The 15,174-nt window shown below is 46.1% G+C and overlaps 2 protein-coding genes and 1 pseudogene across 2 annotated transcripts; 2 read left to right on the top strand and 1 right to left on the bottom strand.

Moving 5' to 3' along the window:
* The first annotated feature begins 1,496 nt into the window (after positions 1 to 1,496).
* On the top strand, positions 1,497 to 3,271 carry LOC125547267 (uncharacterized). The gene is made up of 6 exons (XM_087517248.1): positions 1,497 to 1,763; positions 1,846 to 2,066; positions 2,143 to 2,455; positions 2,539 to 2,640; positions 2,716 to 2,892; positions 2,970 to 3,271. Exons 1-6 carry the CDS (start codon positions 1,497 to 1,499, stop codon positions 3,243 to 3,245), a joined length of 1,356 nt encoding a protein of 451 aa, XP_087373374.1. The 3' UTR covers positions 3,246 to 3,271.
* A 4,025-nt stretch (positions 3,272 to 7,296) lies between these two features.
* LOC125547266 (uncharacterized) lies at positions 7,297 to 12,303 on the top strand. Its single transcript, XM_048711211.2, has 8 exons — positions 7,297 to 7,746; positions 8,595 to 8,949; positions 9,191 to 9,290; positions 9,378 to 9,489; positions 9,602 to 9,710; positions 9,916 to 10,081; positions 11,223 to 11,316; positions 11,852 to 12,303. Exons 1-8 carry the CDS (start codon positions 7,567 to 7,569, stop codon positions 12,176 to 12,178), a joined length of 1,443 nt encoding a protein of 480 aa, XP_048567168.2. The 5' UTR covers positions 7,297 to 7,566; the 3' UTR covers positions 12,179 to 12,303.
* Positions 12,304 to 14,437: 2,134 nt separating this feature from the next.
* Positions 14,438 to 14,853, bottom strand: LOC147981958 (ethylene-responsive transcription factor 3-like; annotated as a pseudogene).
* Between the last annotated feature and the right edge of the window lie 321 nt (positions 14,854 to 15,174).

The following is a 15,174-nucleotide window of genomic DNA, read 5'->3' as shown; positions in this document are numbered from 1 at the left end:
CTTCCCCCTCTGAGCAGTTGCTCTATTTACAGAGAGCGGCGGCAGCGGCGCTCCCTTCGGATCCCCCCCACATCCCTCTCAGATCTGAAGTTTTGAGGCCCGGATTCGATCTCCAATCCCTCCTACTAGGTAAACTCCTCTGTTCCCTTTCTTTTCCTCCGTAAATGTGTTGCAATTTTAGGAATTTGCCCAAGATTAGGTGGAACCTTTGATTTGCTTGGTTTGGATCTGTGTTTGCCCAAGATTAGGTGGAACCTTTGACCCCCCCCACACTATATGATTCTTGTTAGTGAAACCTAGATTGTAATTTTTTTTAGATATATATGGGATGCCTAGTTTTGTAGATAATTATGAGATGTTGAGTGTTGTAGCTATATGTGAGATGTTGAATTTTTTTAGATATATATTAAATGTTGAGTTTATTTGAAATATGAGATGTTGATTTACTTGAACACATATGACATACTAGATATATATGAGAATTTACAATCATTTATTCATTGTGTGAGAAGGAGATGTTGAGATTCTTGTAGATGAATACATATGAGATGTTTAGATGAACACATATGAAATGTTGAGTGTTTACCGATATTTGAGATGAACTCATATATGTTTATTGTTTGAAATTTGTAAGGATGGTTTGGCTTCTCGACGATGTCTACGACACGAAACACCGGGCCTACATGATGTGCGAGAAGGAGATGGTAATAACGAGTAATCTAAATATTTTGCCTTAAGTTGAAATTTACATGCCCTAAGATTTGTCATTACTTGTTTTTTGCAGAAGCTTGAACCTTTGAAGATTCGGTATCACGGGGTCTCTGGTCCTGCCATGCCTTACGATGAGCGGTACACACCGTACATCAAGCAGGCAGGACTACTCCCGTGGATTCAGTTGGTCAGCCGGTCCACGCCGAATCTGAACGCTCTACTGGTGTCCGCTCTTGCTGATCGGTGGAGGCCGGAGACGCATAGTTTCCATCTTCGGACTGGGGAGATGACCGTGACGCTCGAGGATATCTCGTTGATCACCGGTCTTGCTATCGACGGGATGCCACTCTGTATGAGCACCGATTCTGATGGGTGGCGCGAGAAGATGATTGCTCTTATCGGTATGGCTCCTACCGAGGCTGAGGCTGATGTAGAGGAGGGAGAAGAGAAGAAGAAGAAGGAAAGGAAAGCATCCGGAGCTGCTTTCACGTAGATTCAAACTCACTTTGCGATGTGCCCTCCGGATGCCACTGATGACGTGATCCAGACACATGCTCGTGTCTACATGTGGTATGTTGTGTCAAGGACTTTGTTTCCTGACTCCACTGGCAAGAACGCTCCATGGATGTGGCTGAAAGCGTTGACCGTCTTCGATAGCAAATGGAGCTGGGGTTCAGTGACTCTTGCCTACTTGTACCGACAGGTAGTTGGTCTGTTTTGTGATCAACTCATTTCTTCATTAGCAATGCAAGCTTGCTGTCAAGTTAACATTGTTTTTCTTTCATATGCAGCTGGACGATGCGTGTTGCAGGATCACAGATAGTGCAGGCATTGGTGGTAATATGCTTCTACTTTCTGTATGGAGCTGGGAGCGTCTGCCTGTTGGACACCCGAAGAGCGTCAGGTTTAATCCTTGGTATGAAGATGAAGATCACGAATTACGGCGCCCCACTTGGGCTTACAAGTGGGATGTGGTTTCCGAGATGACGAACGATGTCAATCTCATGTACCAGAAGTACGTTGCCGAGTTGGACACGATTACGCCTGAGCAGGTAACGAGGTCATTACTTCAGTCATTTCTCATGTTTGCCTAAAAAAAATTCACCAATTTTGCATTGTTGCCCTATTTCATAGGTGGAATGGCAGCCATATGGCGCCGATGACAGACTTGGGTACACCCCGGAGTTTACCATCAACCCGATGTGCTTGCGGGATAGGGATCTCTGGCGTATGCGGTGCCCACTGATATGCAACTGGGCTGTTGAGTTTCATTTGCCACATCGCGTGTCTTGTCAGTTTGGTCTGTTCCAGCCTCACCCGCCGGAATGGGTGGATACGGACAAAGCACTTCATAGGTAAGACAGAATGAACCGTATTGACTAAGCATCGTCACTCCTTGATTTTGCTAATGTTTGGTTTTGTACCATGCAGGTTGGACAGGAGAAGGCAGCGGAAGATAAAGGACTGGGACAAGCATCATGCTTCGTATGTTACCCGCTTCCAGCTTTGTGTGGAGGAAGCTCATAGCAGTGCATGCGCCAAGCTTCGTGAGCATAGTCCACTTGCTTTTGATAACTACATACGATGGCTTCTTGAAAATACTCGAGTTGAGATAGGCCCGCCGGCATATAATGAGGATATTCTTGAAGAACCCGTAAACTTTGAGGATCTATCAAAGGGGAAGTACAACAGAGATGTCAGGGTAGGGCACGGAGTCCCTGCTGTTCCGGTGATTAACTATGTGGTAAAGTGTTTCTTCTTTACTTTCCCGTTGGCCGTATTACACATGTTTGAATGGCTAACGTGTTCATTCTTTCTCATCCGCAGTGCACCGAGATCAAGAAAGCAGCTGATGAGAGCCAGTCTATTCTGGAGGAAACACCGGTTGGAAAAGGCAATGATGATGGTCCACTACGAGCATTCCTCAAGGTACAAATCGCATTCACTATGAGAGGTAGTCTATGTTGCGGAGTTTCATATCTTCCACACTTGTTCATGTTACAGCGTCAGGCCAGGAAGTTAAGGCGGTTATCGAATCTTCTCGGTTGCCGTGATCCCGAAATTGATGAACCATCTGCCTCTAGGTCTGGTACACCATCAGACCCCTCATCTCACCATCAGAGGGACGATGTGAGTTCCTCATATGCTTATCAGGATGATGAGGGTGCGGTCACCCAAGAGGTATGACTAATCCTTTATATGTGATTCTCACTTGATTACGACGTCGGTCTTCACCATATTGTTTGATTGTGTGATAGGGCGATGAGCTTGATGATGACATGACTTTGGCGGACGCTCAACTTCAGTCCCCATATGTGTTCAAGCCTAGGCAGCCCAGACGCCGGTACACGCCCAACGACTTTGACAATAGAGGCAACCCAAAGGTGGTCATAGGGACCTCGCGGATGGCTAGCTTGGATCATGAGGCGGAGGCGGAGGCGGAGGAGGAAGTGCAGGAAGAGGAGGCTCGTCCATCCAGGAAGAAGAAGATTGCCTGCAGGCGTGGCACCAGGAACACGCGCGGAAGGCATTAGTGTTTGTTACTATGGAAGTGCTCTCTTGTAGCCGTTTGTTTAGGTTGATGAACTTGTTTGGTTATGTTATATGTTGGTGAACTCTTACTATTGTGGTATTTGTGTTGTCCTAAAAGATGTGATGTTCAAATTATTAGTTGTCTTTGTTCAGTATTTGTCCTAAATGATGTTGTCTTTGTTCAGTTGAATTGTTCAGTATTTGTATTTGCCAAAATGGAATCTGTTTCTGCAGTTTGGCAGTTAACAGCACTGCATTGCATTGAACAATGTGGCAAACCGCTTGTTGGTGAAAGCGAGACAACAGTCTTGAAGATCATCGGCCAACTCCTTGATACCACATGCCCTATAGAAGTTTGCACAAAAGTGCCTTATGCACCATCGATGGTGCAACTTTCTATGTCCGGGAATGTCAACCACCACCGCATTGAGAATTCCTGGATGGCGATCCGATATGACACAAATTTCCCTTTCAGCCGGTAATACCCTTGTTCTCAATTGACGCAAGAACCACTCCCAGTTATCATTGTTCTCAACCTCAACCAAAGCGAAAGCCAAAGGCAACACCCGGTTATTGGCATCACTTGCTATTGCAACCAATAAAGTGCCCTTGTATTGTCCGGTCAAGAACGTGCCATCAATGGCGATGACGGGCCGACAATGCTCAAAAGCCCTCATGCATTGCTCAAAGGCCCAAAATGCACGGCCAAATACTCGGACGGTCCTCCCGTTGTGAATCAATGTTTGGTGCCCATGAGGCTCAACCACGTGAACCATGCCTGGGTTTGTAGTGGCCATAGCTAACAACAACCTAGGGAGTCGGTTGTATGCTTCCTCCCAATTGCCATACAACATCTTGAATGCGGCTTGCTTTGCCTTCCATGCCTTGCCGTACTTCACCTTGTAATGAAAGATGGCTTTCACAAGGTCAATGACACTCTTGATGCTCATTGTTGGAAGTGTGGATATTTGGTTGGAAAGCCTATAAGCGATGAACTCGGACGTGAGTTGTCTGTGTTGTTGGTACACAAGCTTGCCATCCGCATTCTTGTGCCGGCACATGTGATTTGGTAGACAACTCACTATGCGCCAAGTGGGACCTCCTTTCCATGGCCTTGCACGCACAATCCATGGACAACTTGGCACTTCACATTTGACCGTGTAACGCACATTGACGTCCGAGTTGGCCACTTTATGTGGACGATAATGCGTAACCGAGTAGTTGTCGAGCCACATCTTCAATTCCAAGAAGGATTGAAACTCACAACCGGGATATATCCCGTTCTTGCCGTCTTCCAAATCACGGTGAGAACTTGGCCTAGCTCCAAGAGATATGCATTTGCCACCATCCACAACGGCTTCATCCGCGAGACTAAGATCCTTGAACAATGGTGTCTTGTGATCCCGCCCGAATACCTTCTTGAATGCTTGGGCCTCCTTCGGTGTGAACCCCTCCTCATCAACTTCTTCATCGGGACCATCGTCATCCGAGTCCGATGCATATGCACGGGAAAAAGGGATGGATTGGTCCATTGTCTCTTGCACATGATATTGGTCGAGATCACCCACATTGTTGTCATGGAGATCAACTTCGTTGTCATCCTCCTCGTACTCATCATTCTCCTCTTCAAAACCTTCATTTTGGTTGTTTGGAGTCGGGCTCAATGTTGGCCAATCTTGTTGCGTGAAATGAGGTTCACTCATTTGATCTTGGTTCATGGGTGGTGGAGTGCTAGCAACCAACGGGGAGGGGTTCCGGTTCAAGTCCAAATTCAAAGTAGACTCAACCTTCTTGGAGGCAAATAACTCAAGAGCCTTGTCTAGAGATTCGGCAACCGGCTCCTTGTATGCAACCCAACGTTGCTCGGAGTTCACACGCATTGTCTTCCAACGGATGTGCATTCCAAAACCAACATTATGCCTTCCCACGAACTCAACAACGTCACTTGGGTCCATCCAATTCAAATCCTTCCTCACTTGGTCCAAGAGCTCCGCATAGCTTGGACTACTCTCAAACACCATGTCAAGCTCATCCGGGTCCGGCTCAACATTGCCTTTCAAAAAGGCCTCTTTATCCACATGATGAACATAAGCACATGTTCTCCCCATCCCTACAATAATAAAAAACACACATATATCAAGTAAGTACTTAACAAAAAAATATTTGCATAAAATACATATGCCATAACATATATATGAATTAATAACCCTAACCCCCACTTAACAATAACCACAACCCTAACCATAGCATAACCCTAACACCAACATGAAACACACATAACTCTAACCCTAGCATACTATGAAAGCCTAACCAACCCAAATTAGCAAAGAAACATAACATGATTCAATACAAATTTGCAAATCCAGGCCAAAACTAGGGTTTCCCCAAAGTAGCAATATTTGAGCAAATGTGATAATTCCTATGGATGAAAACGAGGGGATCGAAGGAGATTACCTCCCTAAGGGAGGGGTTGGCTTCGAAATCCACGGTCAAATACTTCGGATTTGCAAGATTTGAGAAGGATTTGAGAGGGGGAGAGGGGAAGAGAGGAGAGGCGCAAGGCTAAGGGTTTGTGTGGGGTGGGGTGTGTGGGGGTGGGGGTGGGATGGGAGAGAGGGTGGGGCCAGCCTAAGTGGAACACAGACTGTGCAGCGCCCAAGAGCTAGGCGCTGCACATTACAAGTGTGGCGCCTAAATCTGAGGCGCTGCAGTGCTGTCTGTGGGGCCGCAACTGGACCAGGGCTGCCACGCTGGCACGAGGTGCGACGCCCAATAGAGAGGTGCTGCATAGTAGTGTGTGACGCCTAGCTGTCGGACGCCACACAAAAGGGTCAGCAGAGTGAAATTTTTTCGGAATGAGGTTAGTTTGTGATTTGATTTGGACCTCAGGTCAAATACCCGCAAGGAGTACTATTATTTATAATGGCCTGCGTCCACAAGTAGCAAGCAAAGCTGACCAGGGAAGCGGGGATGCGGCCCAAGACGCACTGGAGGCCGAGACGCCGGCCGTGGAGGATGAGGAGACGTCGGCCATGGTTGACGCGGACACGCCAGTCGTGCACGTGGAAGGTTTCTCTGGCTCCTGTCAGTCGCAAGCTGCCGCACAGGAAGTCGGCACCGGCGTGCTTCTGCTACATGTCCAAGAACTCACCCAGACTCGGCGGCGACACGTTGGAGTCATCTTGGCATATCTGCTTCCAGGTTCCCTCCTGTTGCCGTCTCCTTCGTTGGTACTCTTGCACCTAACTGTGAAATTGACATCACCCTTGGACCCAAGGTGGAGCTGCTCATTGGTGCTGGAGAAGAAGAACATGAAAAGGGCAGCCGACGCCTGAGGAAATAGATTGGTACCGGCATGCTCAGAATGGCTCACTTGCACGCGGGCGATGGTGTGCCCTGAATGACCGTGGGCGTGGGGACAACGACTAGGGTGAGCGCGTGTGTTAGGCGAGAAAGATAAGGGAAGGAGAATCGAGTCCGTGCTCTACTGCAAGGAAGGAAACCAGTAATTGCTCCCGTGATTCTAGCGGGGGTATTCTCATCCAAACAAGGTCTGCAAGGCAAATGCGCACTACATATCAAAATTTGGACAAAAAAGTTATGCACACTATATAAAGGTACAGAGGTAGTAGCTAACTTCAGAAGAAGAACACGAGCTGAGGAAAGTGAAACTGGCGACGCGAGAAGGGAAAGGTTGAACTAGGTTTTGTTCATTTGTCGTGCCAACATCCACCCGCTCTCCAGCTTATGCTCCCTCCATTCCTAAATATAAGTCTTTGTAAAGATTTCACATGAATCACATATAAATGTATATAGATGCATTTTAGAGTGTAGATCCATTTATTTTGCTCCGTATATAGTCTATAATAAAATCTTACAAAGACTTATATTCAGGAACGGGGAGTATATCACAAGCTAGGAGCCTCGACGAAGTCCACTTTATACTAAAAAAAAAGCAGTCAGTGACTGTTTGGGGATGAATTAAGAACTGGCGCTAATCTAGCGTTGGATCTCCACGAAACGGTATCCTCGCATCTGGGCCGTTGCTTATCTGAAGGCGTTGCGGTGCCTAACTGAAGATGGGCTTGCTTCCCTGACACCGCAGCCGCCGCCGCCGCTGTCCCCGCCCCGCCGCCGCAGAGACACACTCCTCTCTTCCCTACTCGACCGCAGCCACCCGACGTCGCCCATCGACGACGAGACACTAACGCCCTCGTCAGCTGCCGCCGCCGCCGGACTGCAGCCACCCGATGCCCTCCTCTGCCCCCGACGACGCCACCCTACCTCCTTCCTGCTTCCTGGTATGGCGGTGAGCGCGCGGGGATGATGGAGGCCGTCGGCTCCGGTGACGCGACAGTGCAGGGCAGCCGATTTCAAGACATCGGGGAGGGGGACACAGCCGACCCCATGACGCCGCCAGATCTGTCCCCGCCGATCCCTTCACGGCTGGGGAAGCCCACCTCATCTTTCTCAAGGCTCAAAGGACGTTGGAAATCCTCCACGGTATCTTGTTCTTTGACCCTGGATTAATTACCTTACTGTTACCGTGCCTGCACTCCTTTAAATTGGACGGAACGGAATACCTCGCTTCGTAGATGGGCGAATCACTGTTAATCTTGTTCAATCTGCTATACTGGAGTAGCAATTTATGTTAGTTCTGTTATATAGTTGAGTGTTAGTAATTGTCTCACTCTATATGTATGTAGCCTGTATAATTTTGTAGTGATAAACTAGCTAGGCAGTACATTTGTCTTGATTGTTTGAGCATAGCATAAGTGATGACGGCATAGGGCTCACGGTGGTCTGTGTAGTAACTTTGGACTGTAAAACGTGTGAAAATTGATGTCTGTCCGTACGGTACTTTGGCATGGACAGTCAATGTGATCCGCTATTCTGCATTAAATTAGATATAATCTACATATGGTAGTATAAGGGGTCGTGTACATTACTCCAAATGGATGTGAGCAGGTGGGTTTGCTTGGGATAAGGTCATAAGACTAGCAAGAATGGACGAGCACGCTTCAAAGATATCGGTTCCTACCCGCTATCACTTATCTGATCCACTTGTCTTGTTATGCAGCATCTATTTTAGTGCTAGTTACATCCGTTTTAGCCACAAGTAATATGGATCGGAGGGATCAGTACACCATGATTCAACATGTGATTTTTTTTTCTAATGACGCAACTTGAACTCAGCTTATTTCCTATGCGGCTTACTTTCTTTGTCACCTTTGGTCCTTATATTGTTTTCTTGTAAATGGCTGGATATAAGCGGATTCAATGTTTTTCCCTTTAGAACAAACTTGCAGAATAGTATCATGAAAATTCAATGAAATTGATATTCTCTTCAGGTGACAAATTATGGTATGGAAAATGAAGACGTGTTTGTGCCACTTGATCCGCGACTAGTTTGGGTAAAAAACCACAATGTGAACAGAAGGAAGAAGCGGGTGCCGTCATCGTCTGATCTCAAACTACTTTCGCTCAATCGTCTTAAACAGCAGCAAGCTTGTGAGGATAACCGCAAGGTGGCTGTGAAGGATGTAAGTTGGTGGAAGAAGTGGGTGGCGGCGTGGATGGATGCGGTGAGTAGGAAGAAGTGGGTGGCATGTACAGGCATATTCATCATGCTCATGCTTATCATGGCCGCCATCCTGCATGACGAGGACTACCATGACTTTGCCGACCAACGCACACTTTTCCTTGGTAATTAACCTCTGGTTCACGCTCTCTGTCCCATTATCAGTTTTCCTTTTGAAGAGTAGATTCAGCTAAGTTAAGCTCCATTCAAAATAAATGATTCTGATTATCAACACCGAGTACCTGTGCCCTCTGCATATAGAATAAATCATGAACATTTTTTTTTCTGTGCAAGGAAAGTCTGGTGTAAAGTTATATGGTTTAATACTCTTGATAACCACGAATAGCATTTATGCCTTATTTGCAGGGATCCCTAATACGCTGGATGTGATCTCAACAATCCCCCTCTTTTTTGTCGGTCTCGCCAGGCTCATCCTTAACCACTGCAAAAGCTATTTCAGGATATGGTGCAGACTTAATGCTCATGCTAATTTTGGTTCCTGTTTTAACTCGAATTAAGATTTGAAGCACTCTAATGTTTATCCTGCTGGCAGGTCACAGGGGGATCTCTACACACTCTTTGCTACTGTCGTTGCTTCTGGCTTTGGTTCATGCTATTACCATCTCAACCCAAAAAATGGCACCCTATTTTTGCACAGATTGCCAGTAAGTCTTCCCTAGACCTTCTATGCGGTAGATATAACATTCAGCACCTTCTTGTTCCTACTTTCGTGATATTTAATATACTGACGGATTACATAATGGTCTTTTTGTCAAGATGGTGACCGCTTTCACATTTTTTGAGGTCATTTTCGTTATTGAAAATTTGGATGATTGGGCAAGACCAAAGTCCCTTGCATCAACAAGCTACTGGTTATGGGCAGCAGGTTAGTGTTGTTCCTCTCAATATAATGCATGCATTTTCATTATTTGTGTAGGTTGCTATTTGTGATTCACCTCAATTTACTGTGTTTTTTTATAGTTAGTTTCCTCACAAGACATGAACTTATGGTAGCTCTTACTGAAAGTGCAATCTAATATGACCTAAGTTATACAATCTGATTTTTTTTCTGTTCTTCAAAATAATTTCAGGATTGTACATCCTTGCTAGATTAGAAGAGGTTGCGGACAAACGAATTTATAGGTGGACTCTTCAGATTGTTAGTGGGCATACTCTTGGTCATTTATGTGCTTCGATGGTACCTCTTTTTTTGATTCTCATGTTAGCAAAAAAGACAAGGCCAATTGAACTAGAAAGGTATGAACTGATAATTCCATAGACTGCATGATTATCTGTACTTCTTGTTTTTTATGTGTTAAGTGGAATGTGATTCAACTGCGCACACTAGTTTTTACCAAAATTAATCTGGTGAGGATCTGTGCAACAAATTCGCAATGACTGCGTCTTCAACGATGCAACCCCTTCGACCAATTCACTGATTGCGCGAATCAAGGATGAAGCTAAGCTCTGGGCAAGGGCTGGCGCCCGTGGCCTGCGTGCCATCCTCCCACAAACCTGGGATGTCCACTGATTTAGATCGCTGACTGTAACCGCTCCTCTTCAGAGGCCGTAACAAACTCTATCTTTTCAATACAAAGAAACGCAAGTCTTTTGCGTTTTCTCAAAAAAAAAAAAATCTGTCCAACAAATACTTCCCTCCTTCCTTTCCGAATCTTTGTGGTTCATCATTCATTGTAGTTCTGGTAACAATTTCACCACATTAAGGTGGGATTTGCTCATGCAACATGGTTTTTTGTTTGTGTGGTGAAGGGCATGTGCTTCGAGATGGGGAGTGTGACATCCATGATCCACACAATATATTTGAAGCATTTATTGGATATATATTTATTTAACAATCATCGATTTTTTTAACGCCACTGTCTTGCATAATTTTACAACAACAACAAAGCCTTTAGCACCAAACAAGTTGGGGTAGGCTAGAGCTGAAACCCATAAGATCTCGCAACCAAGTCATGGTTCTGGCACATGGATAGCAATTACATGCACCCCTGTCCATGGCTAGTTCTTTGGTGGTACATTTTCTTTTGGGTTTCATCTCCATAAGAGTGGCTGAGTTTTGACGTTGGCTCACCAAGTCTTTCATAACCCTCCTCCTTTACCCGGGTTTGGGAGCGGCCACTTTCTTGAATAAGTTTGCCATACATTTTTCATTGTGGTTTCGACTATGCCATGTTTCGTTGCTTTCATTTGCTTATACATTTTGTCCATCACCAGAGTTTCCATTGGCCTGTAATTATATTGTGGTTGTTATGCTGACCAAGGTGTTCTAATAATACTCTTATGTATCAACTATTCAACCATATGCAGTACATGTTTTATGTCAAGCGAAGAGTATAATTTTGATTATTGCATGATCTGACAATTTCTCTCATTTCAGACGCATGGCTCCAGTGCATCATCAACTAAAGCTTACTTTCATGGTCTGCTTGTTGGTGCCCAAGTTGATCTGCCTCTGGGTGCCCAAGATACAGGTATGATAATCTGTCGATCCATGTCTGAACAAATAAGAGTCGCCCCATATATCGACCATGTCGCCACTTTGATGAGAGGCCCAACACTATACTCATTTTCACTAACCTCCCACGACAATTGATGCATTTCATGCCATATTATGTGTATTATATTACTCCCTCCGATCCATAGAAAGTGTCGCAGCTTTGAATTAAGACTGAACTAACCTTAATTCAAACTGTGACACTTATTTGGATTGAGGGAGTATTATGTAGGTGATTATACACTGATAACTTTACTTCCATGTGTCTTCTACATCTAGTATGCCTTCTCCATGGTTTATAGTTTACTAAGATGTGGCTCTCTAGCATACGTGTCATTCTTGCTTTGATATTTAATTTTTTCCATAATCTAATTGACTTCTTTCCCACTCATGCAAACTAGGAAGTGCTTTTTCACGTGTGACTTAGGGCTAGTTCTTTTGGGGCTTATGGGTGGCTGCCAAAATAAGCTGCCCCCTACCCAGCTTACTGACCATGTTGTTCTTTGAATCAGGTTAGTGTCAACATTTGCGAAGTCGGCATTCTGATGTGGGAGTTTGGTGCTCGTTCTGTTAATCAGGCAAAGATCTCTGACCAGCGAGCAGTGTTAGAAACCCCAATTCGTGCTTGGGAGATGGTGTCGCGAATTCATGGCCTTTGGGGGATGGACATTTACAAGAATAAGGTGCATCAGTTTTTACAGAGTGTGCGGCCGGATGAGTCTTTTTTGGATTATGGGGCACGCCGGGTGTTGGCAAGACGCGACTTCTTTCACTCATTGCTGCTAGCTATGCCGATTCATTCCGTCACATATTATTTCTTGATGGTGGCAGTAGCGTGATAGTTATGCAACATCATCTTGCTTCTTTCTTGAAATTGGATTGGGAGATGATGTCGTCGTTACAGGAGCATTGCCGAGCTAAGATCATCACTGACATTCTAGTGCAAGACAGTTTTTTGCTTCTATTAGACAACGTGCATGATAGACCCTACCCAGACTTGGTAGCTATTGGTTTACCGATTCCTCTTGGGTGTCATCAGAAGGTTGTTCTTACATCGAGGAACCAGAGGATGTGTGAACGCATGGGTTGCCCGATATCAAACATTGTGCAGATGAAGTGCCTCGGGAACGAAGATGCTTGGAGACTTTTCAAGTACCATGCGGGAGTCAAAATCACAGAAGCTGATGCTGAAATTTATGATTATGCAAAACAGGTGTATTTCTGTAGAATATTTTATAGCTACACTTCTAATCATTGTTGGTGCACTAATTTGTAATTTACTTGGTACTAGATGGTTTCTTCATGTCGTGGGTTAGAGCCATATGTGCCATTGGCAAAGGTGTTGCTCGAGTGACTTGTGGTGGTAAGAATCTAGTTGCTTGGCAGTTCGCCTACAAGCAAAGCATGGGCAGAAATCTACATCCCGAGCAAATGGAAGAACTAGCGTTTGTTCTGGTTTAGGTAAGTGAAAACTGTGAAGTTGTGATAGCTGATGGTACATGCATGATGCTCAAGAAATGCCCCTGGCAAAAACATATGTATAATTCTCATTGCAAGGCTTGAATAAATTCCAAATGGATGCCTTCTTCATATTGGTGAAGGAATCTTCCCTTGCTGTAAATCATTCCAGAGTTTGCTTAGCATTAGAGTTTTGGAAACCGTTGGGATTCATGTCCCTGACAGCTCTTCATATGCATATTTTCATTTCCTGCTCAAACTCCAGGTTTGCCTCACCTGGGTACCGTGTCCAATGGATAAACTTGCACGGGGGATTTCCTTTTTAGAGCTTCAGGAGTTGCATTTGGTAGCAGCTTTCTTTGTTGATATTTTCTTCTTGAGGACAATTCAAGGGATTAGATGTAATAAAACACTGAGAGAACACATAACTGAATAATCTGTGCTAGGCATAGCTGTAACTTTAGCTGCACCAGTATTGCCAGGATATGAAGTTGCATGATCAGTAGCCTGCCTCTCTAAGTCTTGCATCTGAGTCCAGCGGATAGACTTTGATGGAAGATTTACTCGCACAAGTTGTAGTATTAGGCGGCACATTGAATATGGCTGAGTGTAAAAAGGAGTAGATAGCACAAGCCCTAGGATTTGTGTGACATTTGCACAGCAATGAAATAGGAATCAAGTGCCTTGCGCACAAGTGCATGTAATTACTATTTACTCCCTTTGTAAACTAATATAAGATCTTTTAGAAAACTAAAGAGTGATCTAAAAGATAGGCCTAGCCTCTGCTTTAGCTTTGCAGTTGATTTCACTCTGGTAGTGCACATTTTCCCCAATGTCTCTTTTATGCCTGCTCATGTGAAGGACCGCTGCTCTGGTTGGACTTCATTTCTTGTTGGTGTCACAGTCAGGAGTTGAAGAGTCCAAATGGCGGCAATTTGATGCTTACTTGTGAATATGATGTGATGTGTTTGAGGATACAATAATAATAATAATAATACTTTCTAGTATGTGTTTTCTTGACTTGTCAGTCTTCTGATGTGTAAACAGAGAGCAAAACACCTTCATGCTGCCATGCGAATGCAAGAGAAGAACAGACTTTTTGTGGATGCTAAATTCTGTGTTTGTCTGCAGTCTGTCTCATTCTGTCATTCGTCTTAGAGCATCTCCAACAGCCGCGCAACGCGCCGCGCGCAAAAAAGGCATTTGCCGTGCTCCGTTTGTCTGGTTTGGCGTGGCCGGCAGCGGTGGCTCCAGCAGACGCGTCAAAATTGAGCGCGCGCGCGTAGCTCCAGCGGCCGCGCTAAAATGCAGCGCATGCTAAACAGTGCGTACATTTTTTTAATAAAATTCATAAATAGAAGAAACGATACATAGATATTTTACATAGTTTCATAGCATAGATAGATAAAAATTATATAGATAGTGCAAGGACATAGATAAAAACTACTATTGCAGCTACAGCTTACTCCCAGTCGTCGTCGTCATCGTCATCGTCGCCATCCTCGCTGGTCGGATCTGAGGTATCGAGCCACATGTCTTTCCAACGATCATCATCAGATGTAAAGATCGTCTCACCACCATTCTCAACTACATCGCACTGGGATAACGCCAGGGCCTTCCGCCGACGCCTGTCCAACCGCTCAGCGCGGCGCCTTTGCGTCTCCTCCTCGCGGCGCCTTGCCCAGTAGGCTTGCTCGTAGGATACGTCCTCCAGGTGTGTTCGCCACTCCGCCATGACCCGCTCGTCCTCATGGGCGACGAGGAGGCGGTTCTGCCGCTCAGCGTGCTCCGCACGGTCTTGTGCCGTGCGAAGACGAGGCGGCGGGGCGACGTCCAGCGCCTGCTGCAGCGTGTGGACATCGTGGAAGTTTATCTGCTGGCGCGGCCTGCCTAGGCGCCACGCCGCCGCGTCGTACGCGCGGGCGGCCTCGTGCGCCGTCTGGAAGGTGCCGAGGCCGAGCCGGAGTTGGCCGGACCGTATCTCCGAGTAGAACCCGCCGTTGGGGCGCTGGCGGACGCCGCGGTAGCCCGACACTCCTCGGCGGCACGGCGGCATGGTGGTGGGGCGCTGGAGTGGTGGCGCGGGTGGCAGCGGAAAAGGAAGAGAAGCGTGTGTAATAGGCATGTGGCAACGGAAAAGGAAGAGAAGCGTGTGTAATAGGCGTGTGGCGCGCGCCGCATTTTATAGGCGCGCCGGAAGCGGTGCGGCAAAAAAAGCGCGCGACCTGCCGCCTTTTCCCCCGCGCGCGATTTTCCCGCCACCGCTGGAGCGCGCCGAAACGTCCCGCGCGCCCAAAAGACTCGGTTTACCGCGCGCACGCTTTTTTTACCGCGACTGTTGGAGATGCTATTAGAACTTTTGCCCGTGAGCACTCCG

Source organism: Triticum urartu, chromosome 3A, assembly GCF_056163025.1.
Source record: "Triticum urartu cultivar PI428250 chromosome 3A, HENAU_Tu73, whole genome shotgun sequence".
Classification (NCBI taxonomy): domain Eukaryota; kingdom Viridiplantae; phylum Streptophyta; class Magnoliopsida; order Poales; family Poaceae; genus Triticum; species Triticum urartu.
This window is presented reverse-complemented; position numbering and strand designations above follow the sequence as displayed.